The sequence below is a fragment of the Aythya marila genome (assembly GCF_965140915.1).
Source record: "Aythya marila genome assembly, chromosome: 1".
Classification (NCBI taxonomy): Eukaryota; Metazoa; Chordata; class Aves; order Anseriformes; family Anatidae; genus Aythya; species Aythya marila.
In genome coordinates this window covers 93,724,195-93,752,169 of record NC_139042.1, presented here as the reverse complement: position 1 = coordinate 93,752,169, position 27,975 = coordinate 93,724,195, and the positions used below count along the sequence as shown (strand labels likewise).

General features: G+C 39.8%; 1 protein-coding gene across 1 annotated transcript; it reads left to right on the top strand.

The window, feature by feature from the left end:
• Positions 1-31: 31 nt before the first annotated feature.
• On the top strand, positions 32-27,972 carry LOC309875852 (adapter SH3BGRL-like). The gene is made up of 7 exons (XM_082755615.1): positions 32-347; positions 5,720-5,905; positions 11,752-11,832; positions 19,608-19,721; positions 24,365-24,394; positions 26,379-26,519; positions 27,462-27,972. The coding sequence occupies exons 1-6, from the start codon at positions 303-305 to the stop codon at positions 26,475-26,477; spliced, it is 555 nt and encodes a 184-aa protein (XP_082611741.1). The 5' UTR covers positions 32-302; the 3' UTR covers positions 26,478-26,519; positions 27,462-27,972.
• The last annotated feature ends 3 nt before the right edge of the window (positions 27,973-27,975 follow it).

Genomic DNA, 27,975 nt, shown 5'->3' with positions numbered 1-27,975 from the left:
ACTGCCATCCTGTCAATCTAATGCAATAAGGCCAGGGGCAGGTGCAAACCTCTTGCTATGGCTCCTCTTACTAACCAATCCTTTACTGGCCCCTCATCCCAAAATACCTAGGAGCCAACTGAGTGGGAAAACCCGGGACCCCCGGGGAGAGGGAGAGGCCAAAGCTGGTGGATTGCTGTGGGGTGCACCCATTTAGGATCCGGGTTAGCCCAGGAGCTGCCGAAGGCTGGGATTCCTCTCAGGACTTTGTTGACTTGTGGATAGCAGGCGTGCTCTGCTGATTCCTTTTCATCACTGTCAAAATGGTGATCAAAGTCTTTGTAGCCACATCTTCGGGGTCTACAGCGGTAGGTGTCTCATTTAACATATGTCTCTTTCTGCATCAGGTTGGTAAGTTAGCCTAGAAGATCCCAGGACAGCCTGAGTTTGCATGTAAGAGAAAAGCACCAATTTTCTTCTGGTCTGTATTTAACACCTTATTCTTGAAAGCAACTAAGAATATAGAGAATTCATGTTAATGCAGGCTTGCTTGCATGCTATATTTTGCTGTAGGTATAACATTTCCGTACAGATTATCTGCCAGTAAATATATTTAATTTAAAAAATAAATAAATTATATTCCCTGAAGAAGGAAAAAGTGGATATTGTATTTGTACAAATACCAAGGTAGACAGTTTACAGTAGAAATTAATGTATTTATTTTTAGAAGAGACTTTAGGACACTGCAACTGTTGAAGGGGAACAGTGTCTAGTAAAGAACCTGCAGTCAAAGTAAGCTGAATGAAATTATGCGGAAAAAAATGTCGTCCCCATCCTCCTCCCTTTCCCTAGCTTTTTTTTTTTTTTTTTTTTTTTTAATATAATGTCTCTTGAAATGGTGTACTGATGATTTTTAGTATCAAGATCTACTGCTGTAGCTGTCAGTATAGTGTATCAGCTTAAGGAAAGGGCATGTGAATAGTAGGGAGATTGGAAGTCTGTGGGAGGTGGAAACCGGGAAAGGACTGTTTCCTTTTATATCCAGTTCCCATATGAGCTCAGATTGCAGCTTTCCTTTGGCGGTCATTCATTCCCAGTGACATGGCTAAACAAATTGGCTGGTGCTTGCACATAGCTTAACTACATCTCTGTTTCTCTGACACCAGCTCCATGTCTTTAAGAAGCTTCCAGAGTTGAACAGTTCCAAAAACATCCCCTGTTCAGAGAGCTACCATCTCTAGAAAATTAAATGGGAAACATTCACTAAAATTCAAAGTGGAACACAGCTTAGGAAAGTTTGCAGTCCCTTCATCAGCTTTTTTTTTTTTTTTTTTTTCTTGTTTATTTTTCTTCTTTTTTTTTCCTTTTCTTTTTATCTTTTCCTTTGCCAGCCTATCTGTAAGCCTGACACTCTGAATATACTATTGACATTCCCATTCCTTTCTTTTTTAATAAGAAACCTTATATGCAAGGCAGAAAAAGAGGAGGAGGAGGTTGGACACTGCAGGTTTGGTAGTTTGTAATCTAACAGTTACTGCTCAAACAACGTGGTAAATTGCCACACATCATGCATTGGCAGTCTTTTCTCTCCTGTTTGGTCTCCTGTTTTGGTTTCCTTTGGTTGACCGAACAAGAGCCTTACCTGCCTCTTTTGGCAGTCATCTGTTTCTGGGGAAAAGCTGTGACCGTGACTGGAATCCCACCACAGACATCCTGGATGTGTGTGTTGTGGCCATCACCTTGGTTCTCCTGCAAGACTGATGCTGTGTGACGAAGGCATGGATTGTTGCCGTTGCAGCTACAGGAGTGGGGCTGTAGATCAGCAAGTCAGTTTTCTGAGTGCTTCGATTAAACACTGGCATTTAGGAGATTGCTTATGCAGTTAAAAATAAGCATATTTAGCACTAGCCAAACCCAAATCTTTCCTATGACATACATGTTTCTTGTATCTCCCTCCCAGCGAGCAGCTATAGCTAGCTCCTTTCCTTTTGGACTGCAATGAAGGGGTGTGTATGCTGTGCTGGGCAACATGCCAGCTTCATCTGGTCATTTTGAGCTGTTAAGCATTGCTACTGTAGTTTATTAGTGCAGAGAAAGATAACTAATGCCAGTGAACTGCAACAGGTCTTAAGCTTATCAATGCCAATCTCTACTATATGTTAGCAGCCTACAAAAGCTCTCAGTGAGATCCTAGGCGTACTGGAAGGAAGAGTAACATGCCGTTTAACATCTTTACACAGCAACGTGCCTATTTCTTTTTCCTTGTGCATTGGGTGTATGTATAGCAGTAACAATCTCAGAAGGTAGCATATATTCAGTTTACTGATATGTAATTGCAATTCCAAGTAAACATGATGTTCAGCTGAAGAAGTTTTCCACATTTACTGATGAGATAGATGGAAGGTATCCTTTCAATGAACCTTTAATGAGTTTTGATATATATAAAATAAAACTCACTCCGGCAAGGATCCAACACAAACCCTAGCATATCACTAAAATCCTATTAAAAACAAATTTTCTATTGGCCTTCTACAGCTTCTCCCTGAGAAGTGTGAATTTCATCCCTGTGGAGCTTAAATTGGGAGACTAAATTGTCCTAGGATCACTGATGCTCTCTTCAGTGTGGCTGATCTCCATCAAATACATGCTGTTCATTTTGAGTTTCAAAATATGATGGGCCTGTATCAGCAGAATATTGTTGGTAAAGAATGACAATATTTTCTATTTTATGTACTCTAGAATTGCACTGCTAATTGTATATGGTTCTCATGTTAATACATACTTTTGCAAAGTGAATGTAATGAACCCAGTAACATTCTTGTGCTCTGGATCAGTTGCTTGAGTGATGTAATTTGGTGTTGCTCTAGAGCAAACCTGAGGTCTGTATTTCCCCCCTCAATGATTCAGAAATGTATTTTAAATAACTTTCACTTTATTACCTTTGTGTGCCAAACACAGCTGATAACTGAGCTATGCATTAAAACAAGCAGAAGTGGAGACACTCATAGCCTAAAAGGGTACTAAATGGTTGTCTTGAAATGTCTTTAGTAAAAACTAAAATAATTTTGGTACTAGCCACAGAGGTGTTTAGGAATGGGTAATGTCCTGTAAGCTTCTAGTCTACCATAAGCCAAGAGAGAATGGGTCTTACACAGAGGAAGTCTTCCAAAGTCTTGCTCACTGCTGCTCATGGTTAGGACACCTCTAAAATCCCCTTTTTTTCTCAGTGTTTCTGCAGTCATTTTGTGAACTTGCCTGCACTCAAATCTGCAGGTCTCAGTTTTCGTGTAACCCAATCACATCAGAAAGACCGAGCAAAATACAGACTAACGAGACTAACATCTCACTAAATAAAGAGCTGTAGCAGAAGCTAGAATCTAATAAATAATAATGATCAAGAACAGGTTGTCTGTGTCTCAGAAGCGAGAGCTGGGGCAGCTCTGCCTGCCGGCATTAACGTTCCTGCTGCGGTAAGCTGTCGACTAGATAACATTTGCTTCTGCCATAGGCAGCTGGTCACAGGGAATGATCTGGATTGCAACAATATAGGAGATAATAGTCGCTTATGCATCAGGTGAAATTAATGTTAGCTGTAGCTCTTACACTCTAGCTAGATAATATTTATTTAAATCAGTTCTTTCTTAATGTAAAGGACTATCAGGCATGGGGGAACTTAAGCTTTGTTGAAAGCCAAAATGGCATTGATGAAATAACATCGTGCTCACCACTACTTTCCAGGGAATCTATGGCCAAGTTATCTGAATTCTTCCCATGCCATCAGGCACAAGTGAGGGCACAAACAAGCTCCTGCAATCTCATCCATTCTGGGAAAACCTTTGCATGTCCTCTGCGTTGTTTCATCCTGGAAGATTTCCCTCTCTGAGTGCTGCTTGCTGGAGATCCTTTCAGCTGCCAAGCTACCTAGTGCCAGCCATGGCAGAGGCTTGCTTTATGGTTTCATACTTAATGTATGTCCCAGAAACTCAATCTTGTTCTCTGCTTAAGCCCTAGTAATTGTTAAGATACAGCTCATTTTCTGCATAGTTTATTATTATCATCATCATGAGAAACATCTTGCCTTATCTTTATTCAGCATAATTACATATAACTGTTTATTTTTCCTTGGCATTCATTTTTCTGGCTCTGTCTGAGCCTCTTGGGTATTATGAACTCCAAACTGAAGAAAAATTGTTTACCCAGTTTTAATGCTACAAGTTATAGCTGCAGCCATGAGCAAGGGAGCTCAGACTCAGTAGTTGCATTTACCTTATCTCCTCAGTGACATTATCTGTCCAGGCACTAGCTATTCCAGGAGCCGTATCTCCTTCAGTGCCTGTGTCCAAAGAGACAAGCTGATGCTGAAATTGCAGCTGACAGCACCTGAAAGGGCTGGCTTTCAGAGCTGGTAGCACTCTTAGTACTGGTTCATGCAGATTTTATTAACTATTTATGCAAACGTTATTCTGCCACCTCCTCCAGTGAAGTGGGCACATGCATTCCTCAGGCAATGCTTTCTGCCACCTGAATGTGTTTGGCAAATGACTGCGCAGCTAAATGGCCATTAGGAAAATGACCTCTGTTTAAAAAGTGAAAATAAGAATATATAAGAACACCTTTGAGATCTGTCAGCTGTGTGGCTTGTGAACACGTTAGAATAGTATTTCCATTCAAAGTGATTTGCTTTTTCTAGCTCACCATAAACCTCTGCTGCTGTCTTAAAAACAACATGTACAGCATTTTATGTGTTTTTTTTTTTTTGCAAGCAAACATAGCTGCATGGAGAGATATTTCATCATTTAAACAGGAACAAGAAATTGTATCCTTAATAATAATAATGAAAACATACCCCTCCAATATAATAGGCTATCATTCTACTTCTTCATCTTTTCAGGTTTATTAGATTATAGAAATGCATAATCCATGGGTTGCTTCTCATCTCATTGCATGTCTCAAACTGATTTACACTGGTCCGGTGTCACTTTAAATTCAGGTGTTCATATTTCTGATTTGTGGAAGACCTGTTTTCAAATCGTAGGATGGGTTATGTATAAAAACTACCTGGATACATCATGCTGGCTACCATCTCTATATGACACCAACAGGCTCCATGGAGCCGCATAACTGGGAGGTGAAGAGAATCATCTCTGGATTGTGCTAGGTAGTAATGTGGTTGTTTGTGACCAAAGAGCAACATGAGAAAGATCGTACAAATCAGTTAAACAGCACTTGCTTCAAATACAAATACAAGATTGCTGTCTGTAATGTGGGATATATTCAAGCATAGGAATTAAGCTGTACAGGATTTCTGTTGACTTTAATTATGCCTAGCATTTAAGAAAAGGGATGGAAAAATAAATGTGGCTCAGTGAAATCTAAACGTCACATGGAAAGAGTAAGAAAAAAGTGTGTATTGTATGTTGGGGAGAGTATGTACATATGTAGGCAGGATTAGTTTAGCTGTTTGTACGTGGCACTCAGATCTGGTTCGGAGTAGGAGGCTTCCTGCTGAGTGTCTTTTCTAAGATGGAGTTACTGCTGCTTCCAGGAAGGAAAGAAAGAAGCTGGGGGAAAGAGAAGTAGTGGCAGTGGTCTGGGTGCTGAGAAGCAAAGTCAAATCTTGGCTACTGGAGCAGTGGATCCAATCTGACATATCAGCTCTTCTCATAATAGTAATCACTTTTAGAAAACATACTACAAATTTATAAACCAATTTCTTTTTTTTTCTCTCTTTCCTAACCAGATCAAAAAGAAACAGCAAGAAGTAGTGGGATTTTTAGAGGCCAATAAGATTGACTTTCAGCAAATGGACATAGCAGGTGACGAGGACAACAGGAAATGGATGAGAGAGAATGTCCCGGGTGAAAAAAAGCCTCAAAATGGAATTCCTCTCCCTCCACAGATCTTCAATGAGGAGCGGTACTGTGGGGTAAGAAGCTGTTTGGAAATTTATTGCCTTCAGAGGCACTAAATGTCTTTTCACAGAAACTGACTCTTTTCCAGTAGTTGGAAGTGTCCAATTTGAGATTCATTTGGAAAGAACAATTATTAGAAAGTGTTTTTAGGCACAGAAAGGAAAATAAAGATAAAATTATTCATTTTTAAGATAAAAATACAGTTAGAGGGAAAACTGACTAGAGAAACTGCTTAATAGGCTGTATGTATTATCTCCCACAGACCCAGAGCCTGTGCAGGACCCAGAGCTCACTGCAAGGCACGGAGTTTGCTGCCTGTGAGGAGCTCTGTGTTTTTCCTCTCACATTCTCCTACCTCCTGCTGCGTAGCTCACTCACAAGTTGGCCTGCTGTTGGCTTGCTGCCTACACTCTCACTTCAGCTCCCGAAGACCAAAGGCAGTACTGGCTAGGTGATACTATGGCTTCTTCACACAATATCACAGGCTAACCAAATCTAGACTGTAAAAACAGCTCAATTGCACTTGGAGTAGTAAGTGCTCAGTTACGTGGTTTAACAATACTGAGTTATTCAAGACCAGCTGTATGGCACTTCCCTTCTCAAACTTTCAGTTAGTTTTGCATGCTGTGTGTTGGTCTTTTGTCTGTTTCACACAGAGCCATCTGAGTGCTGGGATGTCAAGCAGATGTCTGAGACACCAGGGGCCATGAACAGGCATCTTTCTTTTCCACTATGTTATAAATAAATAGGAAATGTATTTGACTGGAATAACTCTAATATGTGGTTTGAGTTACTGAAATTATATTGCTTATTCAATAAATCCAACTCTTCACAATAGAAATTTTAACACACTTTCATATATGGTTGTAACCGGTTATTTCTCTTGAGAAAGGTCAGATCAGTGGCATGTAATACTGCAACAACATTAACATTAGGACTTGGAATCAAAGGAGATATCAGAGACAGTTTTTTGCTCTCGGTCTGGATGGAAATACCGACCAGAAAGTACTCTGATATGATCTCTGAAATGAACTTGCAAAGTACTCTGAAACGCAGCTCACATAGTGAGTCCAGTTTTAGGTTACTCAACAAATCCAGTGTGAACTACTGTGAAGGTTGTTTTGGTAGAGAAGGGATTTACATGCCACTACATTTTCAGAATTAACTTAAGTGCTTTGAGAGACAGAGTTGCTAGTATGAGTAAAGAGTACAATAATTTCCTCATTTCTCATAGGAATCTTAAAAGAGAACTTGGTAGGCTAGAGTTCATGTAATTTCAACATCTAATCTGTACCAATAAAATGTATCACTTGATATATCTTACTCTGGGTTTCGTGGCAGCCAATGTTGCCATAAATATTTCTGAGATTCCCTAGAGAGGTTACCTAGTGAATTAAAGAGTTATTGCCTTGCAGAGCATTGCAGCCAGTCAGCCTTGTCAGTAAATGATAAATATACAATTTTTACTCCACGTGTGAAGCTATTTCAAGAAGCCAAATACTCTGCATCTTAAAATAAAGCTATATTAAAGAAGAGTCCTTTGCAAAAACACCCCGCATTGGAAAGGGGTCTAGAAAGCAGTTGTAGGTACTGTTTTAAGACTAAATCAAATTTATTAGTTTGAAAGTCTCCAGAGTTCTCATGTGGACAGCTCTCAAAGCTCATAGCTAGTGATCCCAGTGGGTGCATAATGGAGATTCTTTTCTTTGCATAGTATCTCAGCACATTTTCCAAATAAATAATGTAAGGATATCAATGCATGATCCTTACCCTTCTCCACGGGAGGAGGTGCCTTCAGGGAGCTGCACAGTGTGTGTGAAGTGAGATTAGGTGGGCTGCTTGAGAACAAGGCAGGTGGCTGGCAGACTGCTGCTAAATTCCTCACACATGCATGATGTCTTCCACAGGATATCTACAGCACAAAGCTGGAGATTTGCTTCCTACTTCCCTGCAGAGCCTTTGCAGGCCCAACAGACCAGTCATTCTGAAATCCGGGACTGTTTCACCCTGTTTGAGGTTTCCATACAGTATATACCTTAACTCTTCCCCTGTGTCCTGCTTCCTTTGTCTTTGGCCACTTTAGAGAAAATAGCGTTGAGGATTGTGAAGATCTGTCGAGGTCATGGACTCCACTTCCATGTCCTGAATTCTTGAAAGTCCCTTTAAAATATGTTGTGCTAGTTAGAACAGTCTTCAGAGGTCTCAGCTTCATGGGCATCAGGAAACCTTAGAATTTCAATCCTGGATATATGCAGTCAGTTTATACACATTTTCTTGTATGACAAAGTTGCCCTTTAGCAAAAGCAGTTCACATCCAGTGTATTTATAACTGGAGATTATATCTTCTTTCAATCTTATTTTTGCAGTTGTAAACAAGTCAAGCTCTTTATGCCATTTTTATACCTCTTTTTTTTTTTTTTTTTTTTTTTTTAAAGATATTTGCTTTTTCTCCTTCCTACTATTTTTTTCATTCCTGAATATTTTTTTTTTTAAGTTAAAACTTGTTACATCATTTCATTTCTGCTCATTCTTTGTTCTGAGGTCTATCTTTTCCCTCGCTTCCCCTCCCATTGATCGTCCTAAATGTTTTGTTCCCATTCACATACATATAAGCCTATAACATATACATATAAGCAATATCCTGGTCTGGGAGCAATGGGGAGATGAAAATTCAGGATAAAAGGTTTCTTTCCTCACCCAAAGAAAGAGAGATTTGGAGTGAGACATGGCAACCCCCAAATACTTTAAAGGCTGAGACTGTAGCAGATAGGAATTCGTTATTGGTCTGAATTAAGTAGTGAGTATGCTTTGAGGAGGTTGGACTAGATGGTTTCCTGAGGTTTCTCCCATCTGAATTACCATGTGGTTCTAGGATTTTGTAAAATATGCTCTGTCCCATACCGACTAGAGACAGAAAAGATGGGCAAAAAATAAAGCAAATGAAGTTTAAATCAGACACAAAAAAAAAAAAAGAAAAAGAAAAAAAAAAGTGATGTTATCTAGTAACCACTTGAAGAAGCAGATCAGAAACAGATTCATTTTCTATGCCTGGCTATAGCACTAGTCTCAAGTATCCATTCTAATCCATCAGTGTTGGCAATTAAGTTCTTATCCGATCTTTTTCTTAAGCTGCTTCTTTGCTCATGTCTAGACAGACGTCTGCATCTGTGTCACTTTCTAAATATACTGAGCACTCTGTTGCTCTTGTCTTAATTTTGCTAAAAAAAAACACAAAAAAAAACTAGGAAAGAAATGTAAAGTAATCTGGTTTTCTCTGTAAACTGAAATCGATGATTTTCTCCATAAACTTAAATCTATAGAATAGCTTACATTGTGTATCTTAAAACAAACAAACAGCAACACACAACTGATTTTTTAGGTAAGAGTTTTATTCCATGCCTTGCGTAACTGCTAAAGTCAAATATAGGGCTGATCTGGGGCTGTACCACTCACTCTGCTTTCCACTGATGTCCAACTGGAGTTTACTGTTTTCTGCCTGGCATTTCTACAGTGACCATATAAAGGGTGGCATGTAGACTGTATGTGTGCTAATTTAATAAATAAATGCCCACAGAAGATTTTTTGTTGTTGTTATTTTTTTTGGGGGGGGGCAAAATATATGTTTTAGTGTATTTTTCAAAGACTCATTCCAAAGACAAATGACACCCCCACCGTCTGCATAGATCATTTATGTCTTCTTATACAGATATAATGCTATTGCTTACCTGAAATAAATTGTTGCTGCTTTTTTTCTTACTGCCTTCCTTGGGAGCAGTTATCTTCAGTGGTTCAGTGAGTGGTGATTTGAACAAGTCACCATGAGGGAAGCAAGAGTGCAAATGCAGAACACAAAAATTGTTCCGCGGTCACTGTAATCCTGCTTTTACTTGATTTACCTTACAATTTACTGTGAGAAACCACATTTACTCTGTCATATTGTACACTACCTCTTGCCAAGGAGTACTTGATATGCTGGAAGATCGTATCCTTCATTGATTAGGGGTTTGTGTGGTCATTCGCAAGTCTTGCTTGTGACCTCAGGTCTGGTTATCTACAAGGCTACGTGCCTCCAGAGATTTTTTGTGCATTTGCAGTCTGCTGCTTTTCTTCTGGGGGAGAGCTAACAGCATAAAATATCAAGTCCACTTCATGGCCATTCCTTGTTGCAGTCTTCTCCTTGTTTCCCAGCTATTGATGTTCTGTGCCATGGTTTGCTTGGGCTTTTTAATGAGTATGTGGTATGCAGAAGGACACAAAGGTTTCGTGTGTTTGTATGGCCTGTCAAAGGACTGTGTCAAATTCCAGCCCTTCGAATTGCAGCAAATCTTCATGCTCCTGTTTGCTGTAGCACTCCAAAATGTGTGGATCTTCAGACACGTAAGGCAGACTTGGGTTAAATAAGAAGGGGAACCCCATGGCAACGTGAAAGCAGCAAAGAGATGGTTTGAGGAATGAACGGCCCAAAGTAGCAGCAGGTATTTTGCCTGGTCAGGGCAAAAACTGTTCTGGGGCTTCTCCCAGATCAGGCAGTTCCCACTGCCTGTAGCCAGGTCTGTGTGAAAACCAAGCTGTCCCTCCGATAAATCAGTAAAATGGGCTGTCATTTAACCTGGCTGTTAAGCTATGTTGCCCCTTCCAAACTGGCCTGAAATGTCATTGATTCCAGGCTTGTTGATGTTAGAGTGGCTTCTAAATCATTTGCTGCAGCCTTTCCCTAGGTTAGCCTTTGCCAGTCATTTATGGAAATACCAAAACAGCCCAATAAAACAACTCGGGTCCTAACTCAGCTTTACAAACAAGTCTCAGTGATGAGTCATCACCTTCTTATTTACAGGGTTCTATTTTTGGAGATATTTGGGATGAGAGGAAGGATGATAAAGTGGTCACGGCAGTCGTCTAGGACTCAGCAGATGCATTCAGTCCCCTGTCCTATACAGAGCTGCCTTGTGATTGCGGGCCAGCCACTTATGACTGGAGTTTTTGTGTTAACTTATAAAGAAAGAAAATTATTATTAAGAATATTATTGCAAAGTTATTATTATTGAAAGTTATTATTCAGAATATTATTGAACATATGTTGACTTTTACCCGCCCGAGACGTGAGTTGTGAACTTCCCAGCAACACACTAGTGATAGCAGAGTTTCCTTACTTGATAGGAAGGTTGTACAGGAAAGACCCAGTGAGTTCTAGATGGTAGGATAGGAGCCATCCATTCCTCCTTTTCAGTTATTTTTCATTTTTCAGCACTGGAGAGAAAATGGACATTTTTGACACTGACTTAGCTCTTCAGCTCACATAAGGACAAGACATTTTGGCTAGTACATATACATGTATGTCAGAGGGAACAACAAAGCCCTGTGCTAAGTTTGTCTGGAAAGATACTGCATTTTCTGATTAGTGTACCTTTCTTTAAAATTTCCTTGTTGCCATTTCACTTGTGCTATTACACTGACTGTTCCCTTTTCTTTGTCATAAAGCTGCCTAGGGTTTTGAGGGCCTATTTTGTGTTCTTGCAGCAAGGTTTATTTTAACATTTAGATGGGAATAGTCTTGCTTTGATGTGTATAGCTGAGGCACATTAAAATGAGACGCTTGGTTTTATCTGATTCTGACATAGATGTGATATAATTAAAGTGTAAGTCTCTGGAGAGGTTTGCCCATTTGTTCGTTTTGCCAGCCAGGATGAAGCTCCCTTTATCTGAACATTCTTCCTGGGGCTTAGATAATGCAGGCACTGCTACAAATGCATAGTCATTCTCATCAATATAAGAAAGATGTGCCTGTACTAGTTTCTTCCTCCTGTGCTCTTTGTTTTATTGTTGTTACCAATTCTCTGTTGTTTGTTTGTTCCATTTTTAGGACTTTGAATCCTTTTTCTCTGCTAAAGAAGAAAATATTATTTATTCATTCCTGGGTCTTGCTCCTCCTCCAGGCACAAAGGTAGGCACTGCTGTCCTTCCACGGGAGACATATATTTTACTTTAATAAAAGATGAAGAGAAGCAGTGACTCAGCATGTCAAATAAGGGATGGTGACAAGCATTACACTAGGTGCTGGTGCAGCAAAGTGTTCTTAGGGGAAAAAAAATATTGCTGGTTCAGTACTAAAAAATACTTTTCTCTTCCCTTCTTTCACTAAAAGCTTGTTACCATGCCTCCAGCTGATGATTTTCTCTGTTCTTTTTCCCCTCCCCTCCCCTCCCCTCCCCTCCCCTCCCCTCCCCTCCCCTCCCCTCCCCTCCCCTCCTCTCCTCTCCTCTCCTCTCCTCTCCTCTCCTCTCCTCTCCTCTCCTCTCCTCTCCTCTCCTCTCCTCTCCTCATCTCCCACAAAACAATATTTTATCATGTTCAGCTTTTAAATGATGCAGAATTTCCAAACGAAGTTTATGGATTGTGCTACTTATGTGAAGCATTCACTTCTCCCTGACTGCATCGAACGGAGCAAACCAAGTCTGTACCAGCCACCACTAGAGGGGCCAGGGTGCTGGACCCATTCCATCCTGAATGGGTGCACTTTTCCTAGGTAGAAGCTTTATAACTGGGAGTGTTATAGCTCTCTTATCTCGAGATCATGTTAGATCATAATCAAATGTTACCATCTTTAATACGGGTGATTCAACAAACAGAATGAATCAACAGAGTGATGAGTCAGTGACAGCAGAGAACCTGCAGTGTTGTGGTGACCTGGCTGAAGAACTGCCACGGAGCATGGGTTCTGCCTTCTGGTCTAACTCTGCTGCCAACCGTACAACTCTGAGTAAAATGCCATTGTAAATGCCTCTGTTCTTCCTCTTCCATAAAAGCAGAGAGAAAAAACAAGCCTTTTCTTAGTGCTTTGAGAACTACAGATGAAGAGATACACAGGGGAGAGACACAGTTGCTATAAATGTTGCCTTTGACACTGAGTCCCAGTGTGATAAGGAACTAGTGATTTAAGCCTTCTGCTTTAGCTGTCCCATCACCCACTAAGGGAAATAAAAATTACTTGCCTACCTCACAAGGGTCTTTTGAGATTTCATTTAATTAACATCCACAAGGACATGCAAGGCTTAAAGGGCTCCAGGTATTACATATAATAATCATTATAGAAGATATGTGAAGAATCAATGAGATAAAGAGAATTGCATTTTTCCATCTTCCCACTTCATACATTATCTGCTCCTCCATGCAAGGTTCTGTTAAATAGTGGGTCTTGAAGCAAAGTAGCAATTTTTAAGAATTCATTCATTCCAAGATGGCAGCTGAGGCTGTTACAGTTTCTACTTCGTGACAACTTTGTAAATGTTGAAAATAATATGTTCAGTACATTCTTTCTAGGCAGGTAACTGCTAGTGCTATTGGTAGAAAACAAGCATGGTTTATGCTGATTAATGGCTGCATTGGTTTGGTGATTGTTTCAGCCCAGAAACGGGAAATAAGTGAGAGTGCTTTTAAAAAATCTTTGTAAAGAGTGAAAGTATACTTCCATCCTTTTGGAATCTGGTACTGAATTTGAGAGAGACATATGCAATCTTTTAGCATTTATTTCAGAAGTGTTTCTTAGCATCTTCACTGCATGACAGTCTGGCTGTGCTTTGTCATACCGATAACCTTGCTGCACTGCTTCTGCTTTCCTTTCATTAGGCTGTCAATTCAACCTTAGCATGAAGTACAATGGGTGGCTCGTGACATTGATTTTCAGCAGCATGAATCTAGGATAATAAGTCAGGTGTGGAGGAGATGCTAATGATGACACATATTAGAGGGTTTCAGGGTTTCCTACTAATCCCTTCATAATATTCCTTCCTTCCTTCCTTCCTTCCTTCCTTCCTTCCTTCCTTCCTTCCTTCCTTCCTTCCTTCCTTCCTTCCTTCCTTCCTTCCTTCCTTCCTTCCTTCCTTCCTTCCTTCCTTCCTTCCTTCCTTCCTTCCTTCCTTTCTTTTTCTTTAATTCTTTCATTCTCTCTCTCTCTCTCTTTCTCTTTCCTTCTCTCCTTCTTTCCTTCCTTCTTTCCTTTCTTTCCTTTCTTTCCTTTCTTTCCTTTCTTTCCTTTCTTTCCTTTTTCCAGAATATGGTGATAATTTACAAAGATAAAGCATGGAAACACCATAAAACAGCCAGTGAGCATTTGCTTTATAGGTGTTATTATCTCATGGAGTCATTATAAAGATTCATATGAAGCTGATATGCCTTTTATGTTGACTACTCTTGCCTCAGAAGATTCTCTTTCCTTTTCCATTTTTTGACTCATGTTGCTCCAGCAGTAAAAAACCTCTTTAATGACCATGTTGTTTCACAGCACAGCCCACTAAGAACTCGACCAAAGGCTGTTCTGAGCTTATTTTCTAGAGCAAGCAGAGAAACTTTTTTGCTACTCCCTCGACAAACTCTAACTTCCCAACAAAATATCTGGAGTTAAATTCATTGCTCTGTCAGCCTGCTGAGTGCAAAATATGTTTCGATTTTGCAAGGTCTCTTTCTTGTAACCTCTGTCTCTCTGAATTGGGTGGCTACAACTTGTCACACGATAATCATCCGGTGTGTACATTGAACTGTTACTGCTAGGTGTTGCAGCTCTGATGGTGCCAGTCTAATGTGCAAGCTTACAGGGCGAGTCTGATTTGACTGAAACACATCAAGACTGTCACCACGGTGCAGCCTGACAGTAAGACACGTGTAAAGATTCTTTGAATACACAGATACATAAAGGAGATCCTTCTCAGATCTGCAGCACACACATTGGTCTTTACACACTTATTTAAGTATTCTTTTACTTAAAAAAAAAAAAAAAAAAAAAAAGCTTGATCTCTGTGTTCCCAGTTCCAATACAAGGAAGTGTTTTGATGCATGAATGGCACATGAAAAATTCTGCAGACCCTGGTGGAAAGGCTGATGCTCTAATTGCTAACTATTTGCTTAGGCCACTGTGGGAGTTGGGCAAAGATCTTCAAACTTCTTTTCCTATAAACCAAATATATTACTGTCATTTTCATGAAGAGTGCCACGAGACAGTAAAACACAGTGACCCTACCAGGAATCAGTGCATGTTTTTGGTACTTCCAAAAGAGTCAATTAGCTCACACAGTTCTCTCTCCCCTGTTGCCTCGCCATCACACTGGTTACCATATTTTCTAAAGCATCATTTAACAGTAATGATAACATAGTTTTATATCACAGAATACCCCAAGTTGGAAGGGACCCATGAGGATCATCTAGTTCAATTCCTGGCTTCACACAGGACCACCCAAAACTCAGACCCTATGTCTGAGGGCATTTTCCAAACACTTCTTGAACTCCATCAGGCTCAGTGCTGTGGTCACTGCTCTGGGGAGCCTGTTCCAGTGCCCAACCACCCTATGGCTAAAAGAAGAAGCTGGCAGGGTGTTTGTGTTAGTAAGTTCTTTAGTCTACGGATATGAAATTACTTCCCACTTGAAGGAATACATGGACTTAAATACCTCTATTCTATTTTTTAAACATCTTTCATGGCAGTCTGGCATTTATGCTGTCCCCAAAGATCGCTCTAGTTAGTGATAAATTTCTGAAGGATCCTGTTTAATCTTGGACTAGGGGCATGACCAGACAATTATGTGCCAACATGTAAACATGTATATATTTGAGCTATGATCAATGTACTTTGTATGTCTAGAGTCATGCATGTCATTCTCAGCTGCCCCCAAAGTTTTTGTTTTGAAACCCTCATCATGTTTATGAGCCTGAGACTGTTTTCAAAATTCTTGAAAATGCTCTGAAATATCACTAATATATGAAGAGCCCATTAAAAGCAGTGGCTACATTGCTTTTTTTTTTTTTTTTTTAAATGACACAGGTGAATTGTTCTGTTAATGAGATGCATATTACTTAATCTAAGATGACAAACAGTATGCTGTATTATTACACCTTTGAGTATCTTAGCAAGGTTTGAATGCAGGCAATTAATTGCTTTTTATTTTCAGGGGTCAACAGTTTTTTTTTTTCTTTTTTTTTAACAATTGTATTAGCCAAAACACAATACTGCTTACATTTCCCTGAACTCCAGAGAGCAGGCAGCTTGTATGGAGATCATTGAGGTTTACAGATGTTCTGTGAGCTCAGAGAAGCTCAGGCTGAAGGTCTTGTTTCAAATCTTGTATAGACTTAAATCCTTAATCTTAGTATTCTTAATCTTAATACCTAAAATCTTGATATCCCCAAATCCATAGATTCCTGAGATTTAGTCTTTTAGTTCAAGAAGACTTCTACTAGAACTGATTTGAATTACAAATTTACAGCACGTGTATTTCATTTAAAGGAAAAGTAACCAGTCAGCCAATCTTAATGAAAAGGAGTTCATTTTACATTAATAAAAAATAAATTTTGTATTGCTCTGAAGAGCTAGTATGATGGCGGTATTCCAAATGCCACAGGTGTCCATATAGTCACTGAGAACAATGTGTGTGCATGCATGTGTGTGTCCTGGCTGGCAAAAAAACCTGCTTCTGGAGTTCAGATCTCTCAGCCACCACTTTTATTTGCCTTATGTTCTGAGTAAGTATATGATTCATCTGAGGTAGTTTTACACAACAGGTACATTTGAATTAGAATGCCATCTTCACTCTTCATGTGCTTTGTGTATCTGCCAAAAAAATATTGAGTGCAGGGATTTTGCAATGAAATGTGAAGATACATGCTGAAAATAGATTTCTAACCAATTCGGTTTTCATGAACACTCACCTTTACATTTTAGGAACTGCTACAAAGAAAGTATCTGTAAGGACATTATAATTTTCTCACAGAAAAAATGTATAAACACAGCATTGGACAAGAGAATTTCAATATTTTACGTGTTGCTACATACTTAAATTTTCAAATATTTTGTTATCTTTTGGGGGAAAGCAAAAGATAAATTAAGCCAAACAATTGGCTCTGTAGATCTGTTTTTCATAACAATGCCACCAGCAGCAGAGTGCAGTGAGCCCACAGTTTTATGTGCATTTTAGATGAGACAGCATTGGCAGAAAAAGTAGTCTTTGGTCCTTCCTCTGTCCTCTGTCTCCTTTTCTTTACTCCCAGATACTCATCAGGCATCCTCCACATGCTGGAAGAAAACATTCATGTAGCTGTGTAATGGAGAGATCAAAATGTGTGAGGTGCTGGAGAAGCTTGTCTTTCTAAAGCTTTAATCTTGATCAGTCTCCCACTACAGTTCACCACGCAGCCCCACAGAGGTTTTTGCTGACGGTGGGGAAGGGGCAGGGCAGTGCTGGGAGAGCCTGGCAGCTTCTGTGGTGCTGGCTGCTGGTAGTTTTCTTGCTGCTGTTCCCTGAGGAAAGGCATGGCAGCCTCTGTGCCCACTCTCTTTATGTTACAAGCTTCTTACAGATGAAACATATTTTCCCTGATTCAGGAAAAAGAAATGACAAAAAGGGCATCAAGTTTTACAGATAGTGAAGTTTCAGGAAGAAAACACATCTGCAGGAGTATTTTGTCTATTTTCACTCTATTGTGATACCTGCTTCCAAACATTCCTGACCTCCTTTCTATCATTTTAATCACAGTTCAGCAGAGCGTCTCAGCAGGATGACATGTCTTGTATTGCACTCCAGATTTTGGGATAAAGATCTCAGAGTCAGCATTCACTTGAGTCTGCACTGGGGCTAAAAGCCAGGTAGCGCCACTAGTGTCACAGAATCACAGAATCACAGAATTTCTAGGTTGGAAGAGACCTCAAGATCATCGAGTCCAACCTCTGACCTAACGCTAGCTGTCCCCACTAAACCATTTCCCTAAGCTCTACATCTAAACGTCTTTTGAAGACTTCCAGGGATGGTGACTCCACCACTTCCCTGGGCAGCCTGTTCCAGTGCCTCACAACCCTTTCAGTAAAGAAGTTCTTCCTAACATCTAACCTAAAACTCCCCTGGCTCAACTTAAGCCCATTCCCCCTCGTCCTGTCACCAGGCACGTGGGAGAACAGGCCAACCCCCACCTCGCTACAGCCTCCCTTGAGGTACCCATAGAGAGCGATAAGGTCACCCCTGAGCCTCCTCTTCTCCAGGCTGAACAAGCCCAGCTCCCTTAGCCGCTCCTCATAGGACTTGTTCTCCAGAAATGCATCCTGTCATGCATCCACAGGCTAAGTACAGTGGCTGAGGAAATCCCACATGATCATACACAATAAGGACACCAGAGGAGGACCTGTGAAGCTTAAAGATAGGGGATCATGAGCAGGGGATTTGGTGTAACACTAGGGACAGAGATGAAATTATGGAAAAAAAAGAAAACCCCAAAGCAATTGGGTGGATGAGTTGTAAGGGTTTGGTCACAGGGATGGGAAAGGAGCTCCTCTGCTGTTCAGGGATGTGCTGCTCTCTCCATAGTGTGTCAGACTTCAGATGGCATGGGACAGGATCTCTGACCCCAAATCTCTGTTGTTGGAGGCAACTACACAAGGTAACACTTCTCAGAAGTGGTCAAATTCCCTTTTAATGAATGAGATCCATTGCCTCCACTTCTCTACTAGAAAGCTCTTCCAGTTTCACACTGCCAATGGTTAGAATTTTTATTTACAGCTGGTTTTACTCATTTTGCATCTACCTCAGTGCTCTTCTTTATCCTATCCCTCCCTGATATTACTCTGATCTGTTTTTAGAGAGCCATCATGTCCTCTCACTGCATTGCATTCAATAGATTAAAGTAGTAAAACTTTTTTTTGTCACCCTTTCATAAGATAGGCTCTCCACTCCTTCAGATATTTCTGTGACCCCCCTCTGCACCTGTTCCAGGCTAAATCTCTTTCTTGAGCCTGGATGACTGGAATGGTACAGGGTGATCCAGAGGAGGTTTCACTTTTGCTTCATACAATGACATTAGTATTTGCTTTCAGCTCCAGCAGATATAATTCACCTCGTGCATCTGAGGATCATGTTTAGTACTGCTTTCACTGTTGCATCATGTTTGCAGCTCGGTTATTGTGCTCTATCATTACTTAAATACATCCATCTTTTTCTTATTTGATGATCATCAGCAAACAAGGTCCCAAAATACATTATAAACATCTGTTTCTAATATCTGTCCCAGAACTACCTCTCCCAAATAATGTGACTTTGCACTTAATGCTATTGCAGTTCATCCTATTTCTATTATTCCACTCAAGGCCATACAGGTCTCCTTTTATCTGACACAGTGTGTGATCCAGTGTGACCTTTCACGGCTACCTCGCCTGGGCAGGACTTGAAATGAAGAGTCTTCTGGGATGCTGCTGGAATAAATAGATATTATAGATTGGTGTGTGAATTGAGGGATAGTTACCTGTTGGTTAAAAAAAAAAAAAAAAAAAAAAAAAGACTATTAAGAGACTGTGCATGAAATCCTTTATTACAACTGCTTTTCTGTAGCCTCCTGGTGAAGTTTAATTAGAGTGCATGCTGGTGAAAAAGCCTTTTTTCTCTGAAGCCATCAGGGTGAAGATCCATTTCTACTAAACTTTCAAAAGTAAAGTTAGAGAATCTGCTGTGCTCTGAGAAGGAAGAGGTGCTTCAGTTCTTGTTTTCTGTATACAAACCCCATGCCTTTACCAAAAAAGCAACATGCTAACACACGCTCCTTTCAAAGGAAAATGTCCAAAAGGGTCGATTTTGATTTGACTGCTGAAGTAAAATTAGAAAAACACTTCCCCAAACCATAAAGTCATGAGTTGTATGGAAAGAAATTGTTGGGTTTGTGTCCTGAGGCTAATAATGACTTATTTGCTGCCAGGAAACTGAAAAGTCTGATACCACTAATGAAGCTGAGGCACACACAGAAGACAGTGCAAATGAAGGGACTCGTGAAGAGTCTCAGTCTGCTCAGTCACCATCAGAAGATCAACAGGTAATTCTTTCCTTTTTTGCTTTGTGATTTGAGGATTTTACCTGTGCTAAGCTCAAGAAACGGAACACCGCAGGCCCTCCTAATTTATCTTAGGGTGGGAAGACTGATTGCAGAGTGCTCCTGTTTGTCTTTTGGATGCATTTTCTTTGACATCATGGTGATATTAAACAGATAAAACTCCAGGGAACCCTGCTCTGAATCATGGATAACAATTGTCTTTCTTTAGCAGTTTCCCTTTGCTACTTGCTATCATATGCCCTTTGCCACTTGCTTTCATATGATTTTATTTATTTATTTATTTTTTTAATGCTCACTTGGATCTCAACTCTCATTACGGACAATAATTTAGAACTAGACATCTGAGTCCTATCCATGTGGAAAAATTGGCTCATGTCAATGACCAGCATCTGCAGTGCTTGTAAATCTATTTGTTAATGTTTACTGTCAGGTACCAGCATTGACTGCTGCCATGGCAAGACATATCTGACAGTGTCTTCTCTAGCCCATGCAGGAGCCCCTGCAGAAATGGAGACCACTGTTATCCTTCCTGCGTGCCTTATGCTGTGATATCAAAGCCACACAGGCAGATCTCAAGCTGCAGTGCAAGAGATTCTTGGACAAAACCATCTCAGTTATTTCAACTTTCTAAAATAATAGCTGCAAAACATAACATTTACATTCCCCTGCAGTTAGCTGACATCAGTAAAGTAGTTATGGTTGAAAGCATAGATGGATCGTGTGAAAAGGGGCAATTCTCTTGTGTAGTTTTCTTCCTCAGTGGGATATTTGTTTCACTGGCCAGGGTCTAGACCAAGTAGAGACTAAGCAGAAATGGGCCCTGTGTCTGGAGATAGGAATCCCGATACTTTATTTCTCCTGCCACTGTGCCAATTTGGCATTTAAGGATAGCTTTGTTTTGATCTTGCAGTCTCGGGTGACTCTCTTCCCAAAGAGGCAAGCCTACTGCTGAATCAAGCACTTACACATCTCAAAAATACACTTTTTTTTTTTTGTGTGTGTGTGTGTGTAATATCAGTAACAAATGCATAATCTCTCACTAATTTATTTTTTTAATAAAAATAAATGTTGCAATGTTAAAAATAAACGCTGCAATGTTTTTCCAAAGGAAGTACCTCACTCTTTACAACTTTCCCCATTCCCAATTTTAACAATGACTGAACTGTTAGGCTGGAAATGCATCCTTTTCCACAGCCTCATGTAAGTCTCAGGCACTGGAAGTCCCATTTTACATTTCAAAGTTGATCCTACATGATGATGAAAAGAGACACAGTCCTCAGTGGGAACTGAAATTTCTCCTTAAATTGTATGTAAGCACTTTTCATGTCTCTGTAAATTCAGCCAGCACATGAATGCCATCAAATACCTTTTTCTTTTAAGAGAAATGCCAGCTTTTAAGAGAAACCCAGCGTAAAACAGTAGTGCATCCCCTGGCTGGATTAGATTACCTGCCGTTCTGGCTAGCAATCTACTCTAATGTTTTTCAAATGAGAACAAACTGCTGGAACACCTCTGCAAATATGTCAAGCAGCTGTGTATCGAGGCTTTGTGATGACAGTGCAACACCGCTTCTACACAACAAGCACCTTGCTCCATTTCTCATGGAGCAGATAGGAGCTGTAAGTGGCAAACATATTGTCCTTTAGGTTTACAGGGAGGGGAGTGGCAGAGGAGTGAACACTGGGCAAGAGGGTGCATTTGAACTGGTAGTTCTGTCGTTATGAGGGCATAAAACATGGTTAGTCTTCCAAGTCCTCTTCTTTCACCTGCACGGTCTTGGCAATGTTGAAATGTTCTTATGTTCTTACGTAAGGGGGAAGAAAAGCCTTCCTGAAATCACCCAGCTCTGGCACCCACCTTCATTGTGCCAGCGGTGTACTAGCTCCTAGGGGAACTAAAAAGCACTTTTTCTGTTCCTGTCCAACTCATTATTAGAGAGTATACTCACAATTGCAGGCCGCAAGGTATTAGTAGCTCATGCCAAGGATGAACAAAAAGCCATCTTTCATCCTGTTCTACCGCCCACTTCCATGTCACGTAGGACAAATCACTTCAGTGACGTGGCATCTGTCTGCCTTGCCACAGCTCATTGTAATTAGCACTTCTGCATGGATGGCATGAATCATTCTTTAGAAATTCTGGTATTTTCATTCACTACAGTGAGCATGCAGAGGACTAGTTTAAATGAGAAGAATAACTTTGAGGTAACTATGGTAGGATGAATTCTGTCTTTTGTGTCTGAATCTCATTTTTTCCCCTACAAAAGAGAACTAGAATAACATTTCCTTATGGGGCCAGGGTTTTATGAAGGCAAATACATTTAAAGATCATGAGACTGCCGTTGGAGTATCTCCATTGGATGTTGGGCCCTAAAGGACACATGAAGTATCAGTGCAGTATTTTTAGTATTTCCCTCTCCTCCTCTCATTGTGCAGCCCAGCACGTCTTGTTTGACAACTTGACCACACTGAATAGATGTTTTCTGTTTGCTCTACCCACACAGGTTTTATTTTATTTTTTTTTCTTCTGGCTTATTAAAAGTTGATCTCTGTGTACCATGTTCTGAAAGGGTGACCTTTTTATCAGTGGCCTGTGGTGTTTTGCAGCCACACGCTTTCATCTTCTGAACTGTAGTCAGGTCCCATTTGGAATGTCAACTTCTTTTCACAAACCCTCAGATCAAAATGTGGAAATATAAATAAGTATCACAATTTTATGTTCAGCTTCTGAATTAATATATAGACGTGAAATTATTCGTGGCATTTTGGCCTTATTTAGCACTCCATTTCAAGCAAGGTGAAAAACGACTCTCCTGTGTAGGGCATAACCCAGCCAGCTTTTCTCCAGTGACTCTGCAAGAGAATTGCAAGTGCTATGGAAACATTCTAGAAGACTCTTGGCAATGTAAAGGTATCTCAGTCTTTGCCAATGAACATATGACAGATGGCAAAATTAACTGTGGCTCTCTCAATTGTGGAGCCTCACGGAGGTCCCAGGTCTCAGAAAGCTTCTCCAAAACTTCAGTGGTGGGGCCAGTGTGGGTCCACATGGAGGCTGCACCCCTCCCGTGCTGCTTTTGCTGCCCTTGCTGGAAGAAGCAGGAGTCCAGAAGCCTCATCTCTGTCTCAGGTAGGACTTTGGGGAAGCCAGCAAGAGACCCCAACCCTCTGAAAAACAAATTTCTTCCATCAGAAGCTGCTTCCTGGAAGCAGAAGGGATAAGTGCACAGTGCAATAGGTTGTTCTTCATGCACCTCACGTTAGACCTGCCAGCAGCTTTTCAGATTCAGGAACTCCAGCTCCTTATTCACATGTGTGTTCAGGAAAGCCCAGAGCAGATGTTGAGATAGAAATCTCTTACACAGGGACTGTAGTAAGGGACAGGAACAGCTCTCAGCCTGTGTTACCAAGGGACAGGTGCACTTGGATTTCTTTTGATTATGATTTCTTTCTCACTTTAAACCTGTTGCATTCTTTCCTTCCCTAATCACTTCATCAAGCTTATCCTTCTTAATAATTAGGACATCCCCCTAATCTTTTTTTTTTTTTTTTTTTTTTTTTTTTCCATTCCTAATCCCCACAGAGATGGAGAAGGTCGAGGAACTATTTTGCTTGAATATAGTGCCCCTTTCCCTTAATTTGTCCTTTCGTTTTTGAGTTTTTGGAGGAAAAGGCTGTGACCTTCTATGCACTTATTTTTCTTTATTTTTACTATATGATTTTAACTTTAGCTTTTAGCTTGGGGGGTAGAATCTTTTTTTAAGTGGTGTCCCAGTTAAATCAGTTTGTGGTACAGATTAGGCTCACTTCAGGGCAGAATTATTTTAGAAACATGTTCAAAAATCATATTAAAATGCAAGCCTGTATCCTGTCTCCATAATTCCCCAGGCCATATATAAACCCTGGCACTGCAGCTCACTTCCTTATCTCCACTCATTCTGTGTAAAATTGTAACAACAACTCACACCTCCTGCATGGTGCCGCTGCGTTTGCCCTTCCTCTTAGAATTTTTGTGAAAGATTAGCTCTTCTTTCCAACAATCAGCTTGGTATATAACATCAAATATTATTCACTGTACATTTATATTTTCTCTCTTTTATCCCTCTTCATCACTTTGTCTCGATCTACAGTCCAAAGCCAGTCTGTAGTATTTCTTATTCCTCAGTACTGTTGAGCCAGGGCATCTGTTCCAGCCTACAACAGTTAACAGCATTGCAAGCCAGATCCTGAGAGACAATATATAACATGGATAGATCTCTGTATAATTCTGATTTAACTTGGATTTTGAAGACCAGCTAATTACCACCATCACCACCCCCCACCAATGAAAAAGCAAACAAAACTCAAGCTCTAATGCTTTGCTTGCAAATGAAGCAGATTTAACTGGAAGTAATTGAGAAAAAGGGAGCTGTGTCTTATGATTTTGTGACCCCTTTTCAAAGTAAACACTTAGCATAACTGTGCCTTGTGAGCTAATCTGGAGGACTTTGCCCCAAAATAAATCCACTGAATTCCATGTAATTTCCTACATTTAATGTTTACTTTCCCTGTGCTTTGCTTGTATGACCTCTGAGGTTTTCTTTTTGATCTATCTTTTAAACGTTTTTTTTTATATCTTTCACTTAGGAAAACAAGGAAGAAGATGCAGCAACAGGGGTATAGTATGCTCTTTGGACATTTTGCTTTCAGTGTTTGTTTGTGTGCACTTCATTCCTTTCCAGTCTCATCAATGCTCAAAAGTTAGTAAATTCTTATTCATGAAACTGAATATACCAGTTATATATTCTGCTAGAGAAAATTATTGGTCATAACATAGTCATACTTGAGACCAAAAATAGGTCAATAATCGTTAAAAGCTGTATATTGAAAAGAAATTGTCTTTCAAGGATTATTTAATAAAATCCATCAAGGGCTTACAAGACAGCTAGATCTTTGGAAATCTCTTACTGCCACCATGCTCATTACAGCGTCATGCTGACAATTTAGGCAGTTCTACCTACAAAGGGTATATTTCCCTTGCCAGAGTTCATAAGGCCCAAGTGCAAATCCTTATATGCTTTTCTGCTTTGCCCAGCATCATAAGTTTATGCCTTGAATATTTCTTCAGTCTTCTCAATAAAGCTAATTATTACTTTAGGCTGTTTTCCACTACAAGCTTGTAATGAGTGAAAGGGCACGCTTAATCTTCCCACTTCCAAATGGCAATACATGCATATATACATGGGTATACATACAGATGCCTCCTGTCAGAGTTGTGAGTTGTGGGTCTGGAAGCTGCAATGGAGCTCCTGAGCCCATGGGCAGAGCGTGGAGGTTTCTGGTGGTGAGGCAGATGAGGGCTCTGAAGGCTTGGTAGCGCACCCTGACACCACTACCTCATGCTTCAAGCAAGAAAAATGCCTGTATTCTTTTGTAAAGGGTAATTGAATTCTGAACTGAAGTTATTCACATTTTTAAATGTTGCTTGTCTTTGGGCTTCCCAAGCTCCATTTCAAAAACAGTGAAAAAAAAAAAAAGGACAATTTTTCTGAGGAACGGCTCAGAAAGATAAAATATTTCACTGGGAGAACTTTGGCTGACCTGTGTGGAAGTTCATATTACATTTCTGGTTTGGTAAGGAAGATCCCCTAACGCAATAGTTTTTTCTAAAAACAACGACTCAAAACAGAATTCTGATTACAACAGTTCCAAGCACATGTTTAAACAGGCTTTTACGTAAGTGACTCAGATATGATTCTCATACAGAAAACCTAAGTTCTGTGCTTATACACTACCAAAAGTCCTGACTGAAAGCTATTTATGAAATCTTTAATTGGTTGATCATTATGGGAGGACTTTCCCTTAATTTTTGTAATCAAGATAGTAGATGTAAATATGACATTTTTGAGATAAAACTGTTTATATTGCAGAGTAAGTGCCTTTAAGCAAGAGTTTTCTGGAAGAGAAGGAACAGAGAAGACTACAGTGCCATTTTTGTTATTTTTTTTTCAGAGTAGAATTATACTTTAAAGCTTAATTTGCTAGCTATTAAAAAACAGTAAACACAGACATAACATCTGTGTTATACAAATGCTACTTTACAGATGACTGTTCATTTTGTTTACTGAAGGAAAGGGCTATTGCCTCTAACTTGTGCCTTTTCTTCTTTATAAAACAAAGAGAAAAAAAGAACTTTAAAAACAGAAATAAAGTCTTGTTATCTGTCTCCAAACAATTTTTGGATTATTTGGGAGTTTAGTTCCTGTGTCATGAATCTTTATTTGTTTACTCCAAGAAAGCATCTAATTCAAAATATATTAAACTCTTTGCCATATTTACATATATTTTATGTTGTCATTTTAATCCTGACCATCTATTTACAGCCTAACTATGAGCTGTGTTCTAACCTATCTCAGAAAAGGATTCTTATATTCCCTTGCTTGCCTATTAACTGCACAAGGCTTTGGCACGTTAAGAATAAAGACTCCATACATCACTCTACTGTCCTATTTTTTAAGCTTTATTAAGATTGATTTTGCTAGAAACGTAGCAGTTGCAAAGGCAGAGCTCTGCATTTCAAGACTGTTTATTTTCCTTTAATTCCTAATTGCTCAACTACAACTCTTTTCTGTTTTTTAAAAAAAAAAAAAAAAAAAAAAAGGAAGAAGAAAAGCAAGAAGAAGAAAAGCAAGAAGAAGGAGAAGAAAAGCAAGAAGCAGGAGAAGAAAAGGAAGAGGTGGAGGAGCAAGAAGAGTCTTAGTACACTTCCTTATGACACATTCTTTCTTGAACAGGTTTTCAGGTAACTATTGAGATTTCCAGAACAGTTTCTAAATCTTCTAAAAGAAACGTTAACTTGAAAATTTTGTGTATGTTGTTGCATGAAATGCCTGCAATACAGGAATTGAAAGAATCTACCAAAACCATACACATGCCCTACCTGTCCAACTGGCAGGCCAAATGTACACTTTTCTGCTTATTCATTGCAGCTTCTCTTTTGCCTCAGGTAAGAATTCATCTCTCTCCTCTTTCTAATTTCACTGACACTTTCAAGAGCTTCATGTTTCAAAAGAAGCGCTCCTTCAGATGTAGTTGAACTTGGTCAACATGTTCAAAAATCATGAATGGGGAAGGGTGAAGAACCTGACCAGAAGTATGACACTATAATCTGTTAACTATGATTGCTTAGAAACTGGGACAAAAGTGACTTTAAAAACTCAAAACAGGAAGCATCTAAGAGGCACAACTTGTACCCATAGAGATGTACAAGCATCCAGCATAGCTCGTTTTGTCAGAACAGGTATTAATCTTCAGGTTTCCTTCTTCCTTCTACTGTTTCATCTCCTGTGCACAGAAATAAAGATCAAACAATCTCTTATTATGGAAAAAAAAAATAAAATCATCTACAAGAAAGTTGGAATTTCCAGCAGATTTTCCTCTGGGTGGTGGGACACCCTGCTGACTGCAGCCACAAGGTGTTACAAGCTTTTTCTAGAACTGGTGGGTTTCCCAGCTAATGCTATTCCTGGGTTAACTGCCATAGGTTTTAGCAAATGTGCTCACACTGATGTGAGACCCAGTGCCTCAACAGGACAGAAAAGCTGTCAGCTCTTCCACACTGCCTCTCCCAGATCTGGGTCTGTTTCATGGAAATTAATTCAGCCTAATGCTGTCCAGTGTTCAGATATGTAAAGTCACAGAAAGAGTGCTAAATTCTGCTCTACTTTTCCTTATTTTTGTTCAGGAAGCACAAACTGGAGCAGCCCTGCCAAAGAAAAAGTCACCCTCTCAAGCAAACTATCACTACCTTTCACACCTGTATACATGTGAACATATAAATATGTAGCAGCAAAGATGCCACCCTATCCTACCTGCGGTCTTTGTATATATATTTGGTATTACAATTGCTTGTTAAAATGGGTCTTCTTATATCTGACTGATGATATTCCAGTTGATTGTTATATGTTGGAATAGTATTGTCCTTGTCATATTTTAGATTGTAAGCTCCTCAGGGCAGGAACCATGTCTTTCTTCATGTTTATGTACTGCCAAAAACACTGCTGCCACTCAGCAGATAACTGCACTCACACAAGTGATGTTGTATTCAGAGAAAATGAAATTCAGCACTGAAAACTGTTACAAAGAGGCTTCCTGCATGCAACCTAAGTGAGTCACTTCTTCCCCAGCTGACTTTTGAAAATGATTAAGATTTCCATTGTATAGCAGTTTAAATAAACATTTTCTGTCACATCTCTTCT

Coding starts and splice junctions, on each gene's coding strand:
- LOC309875852 (XM_082755615.1), top strand. CDS start 303: ATGGTGATCAAAGTCTTTGTAGCCACATCTTCGGGGTCTACAGCG. Junction 348..5,719: donor CATCTTCGGGGTCTACAGCG/GTAGGTGTCTCA, acceptor TTTCCTAACCAG/ATCAAAAAGAAACAGCAAGA. Junction 19,722..24,364: donor CACCATCAGAAGATCAACAG/GTAATTCTTTCC, acceptor TCTTTCACTTAG/GAAAACAAGGAAGAAGATGC.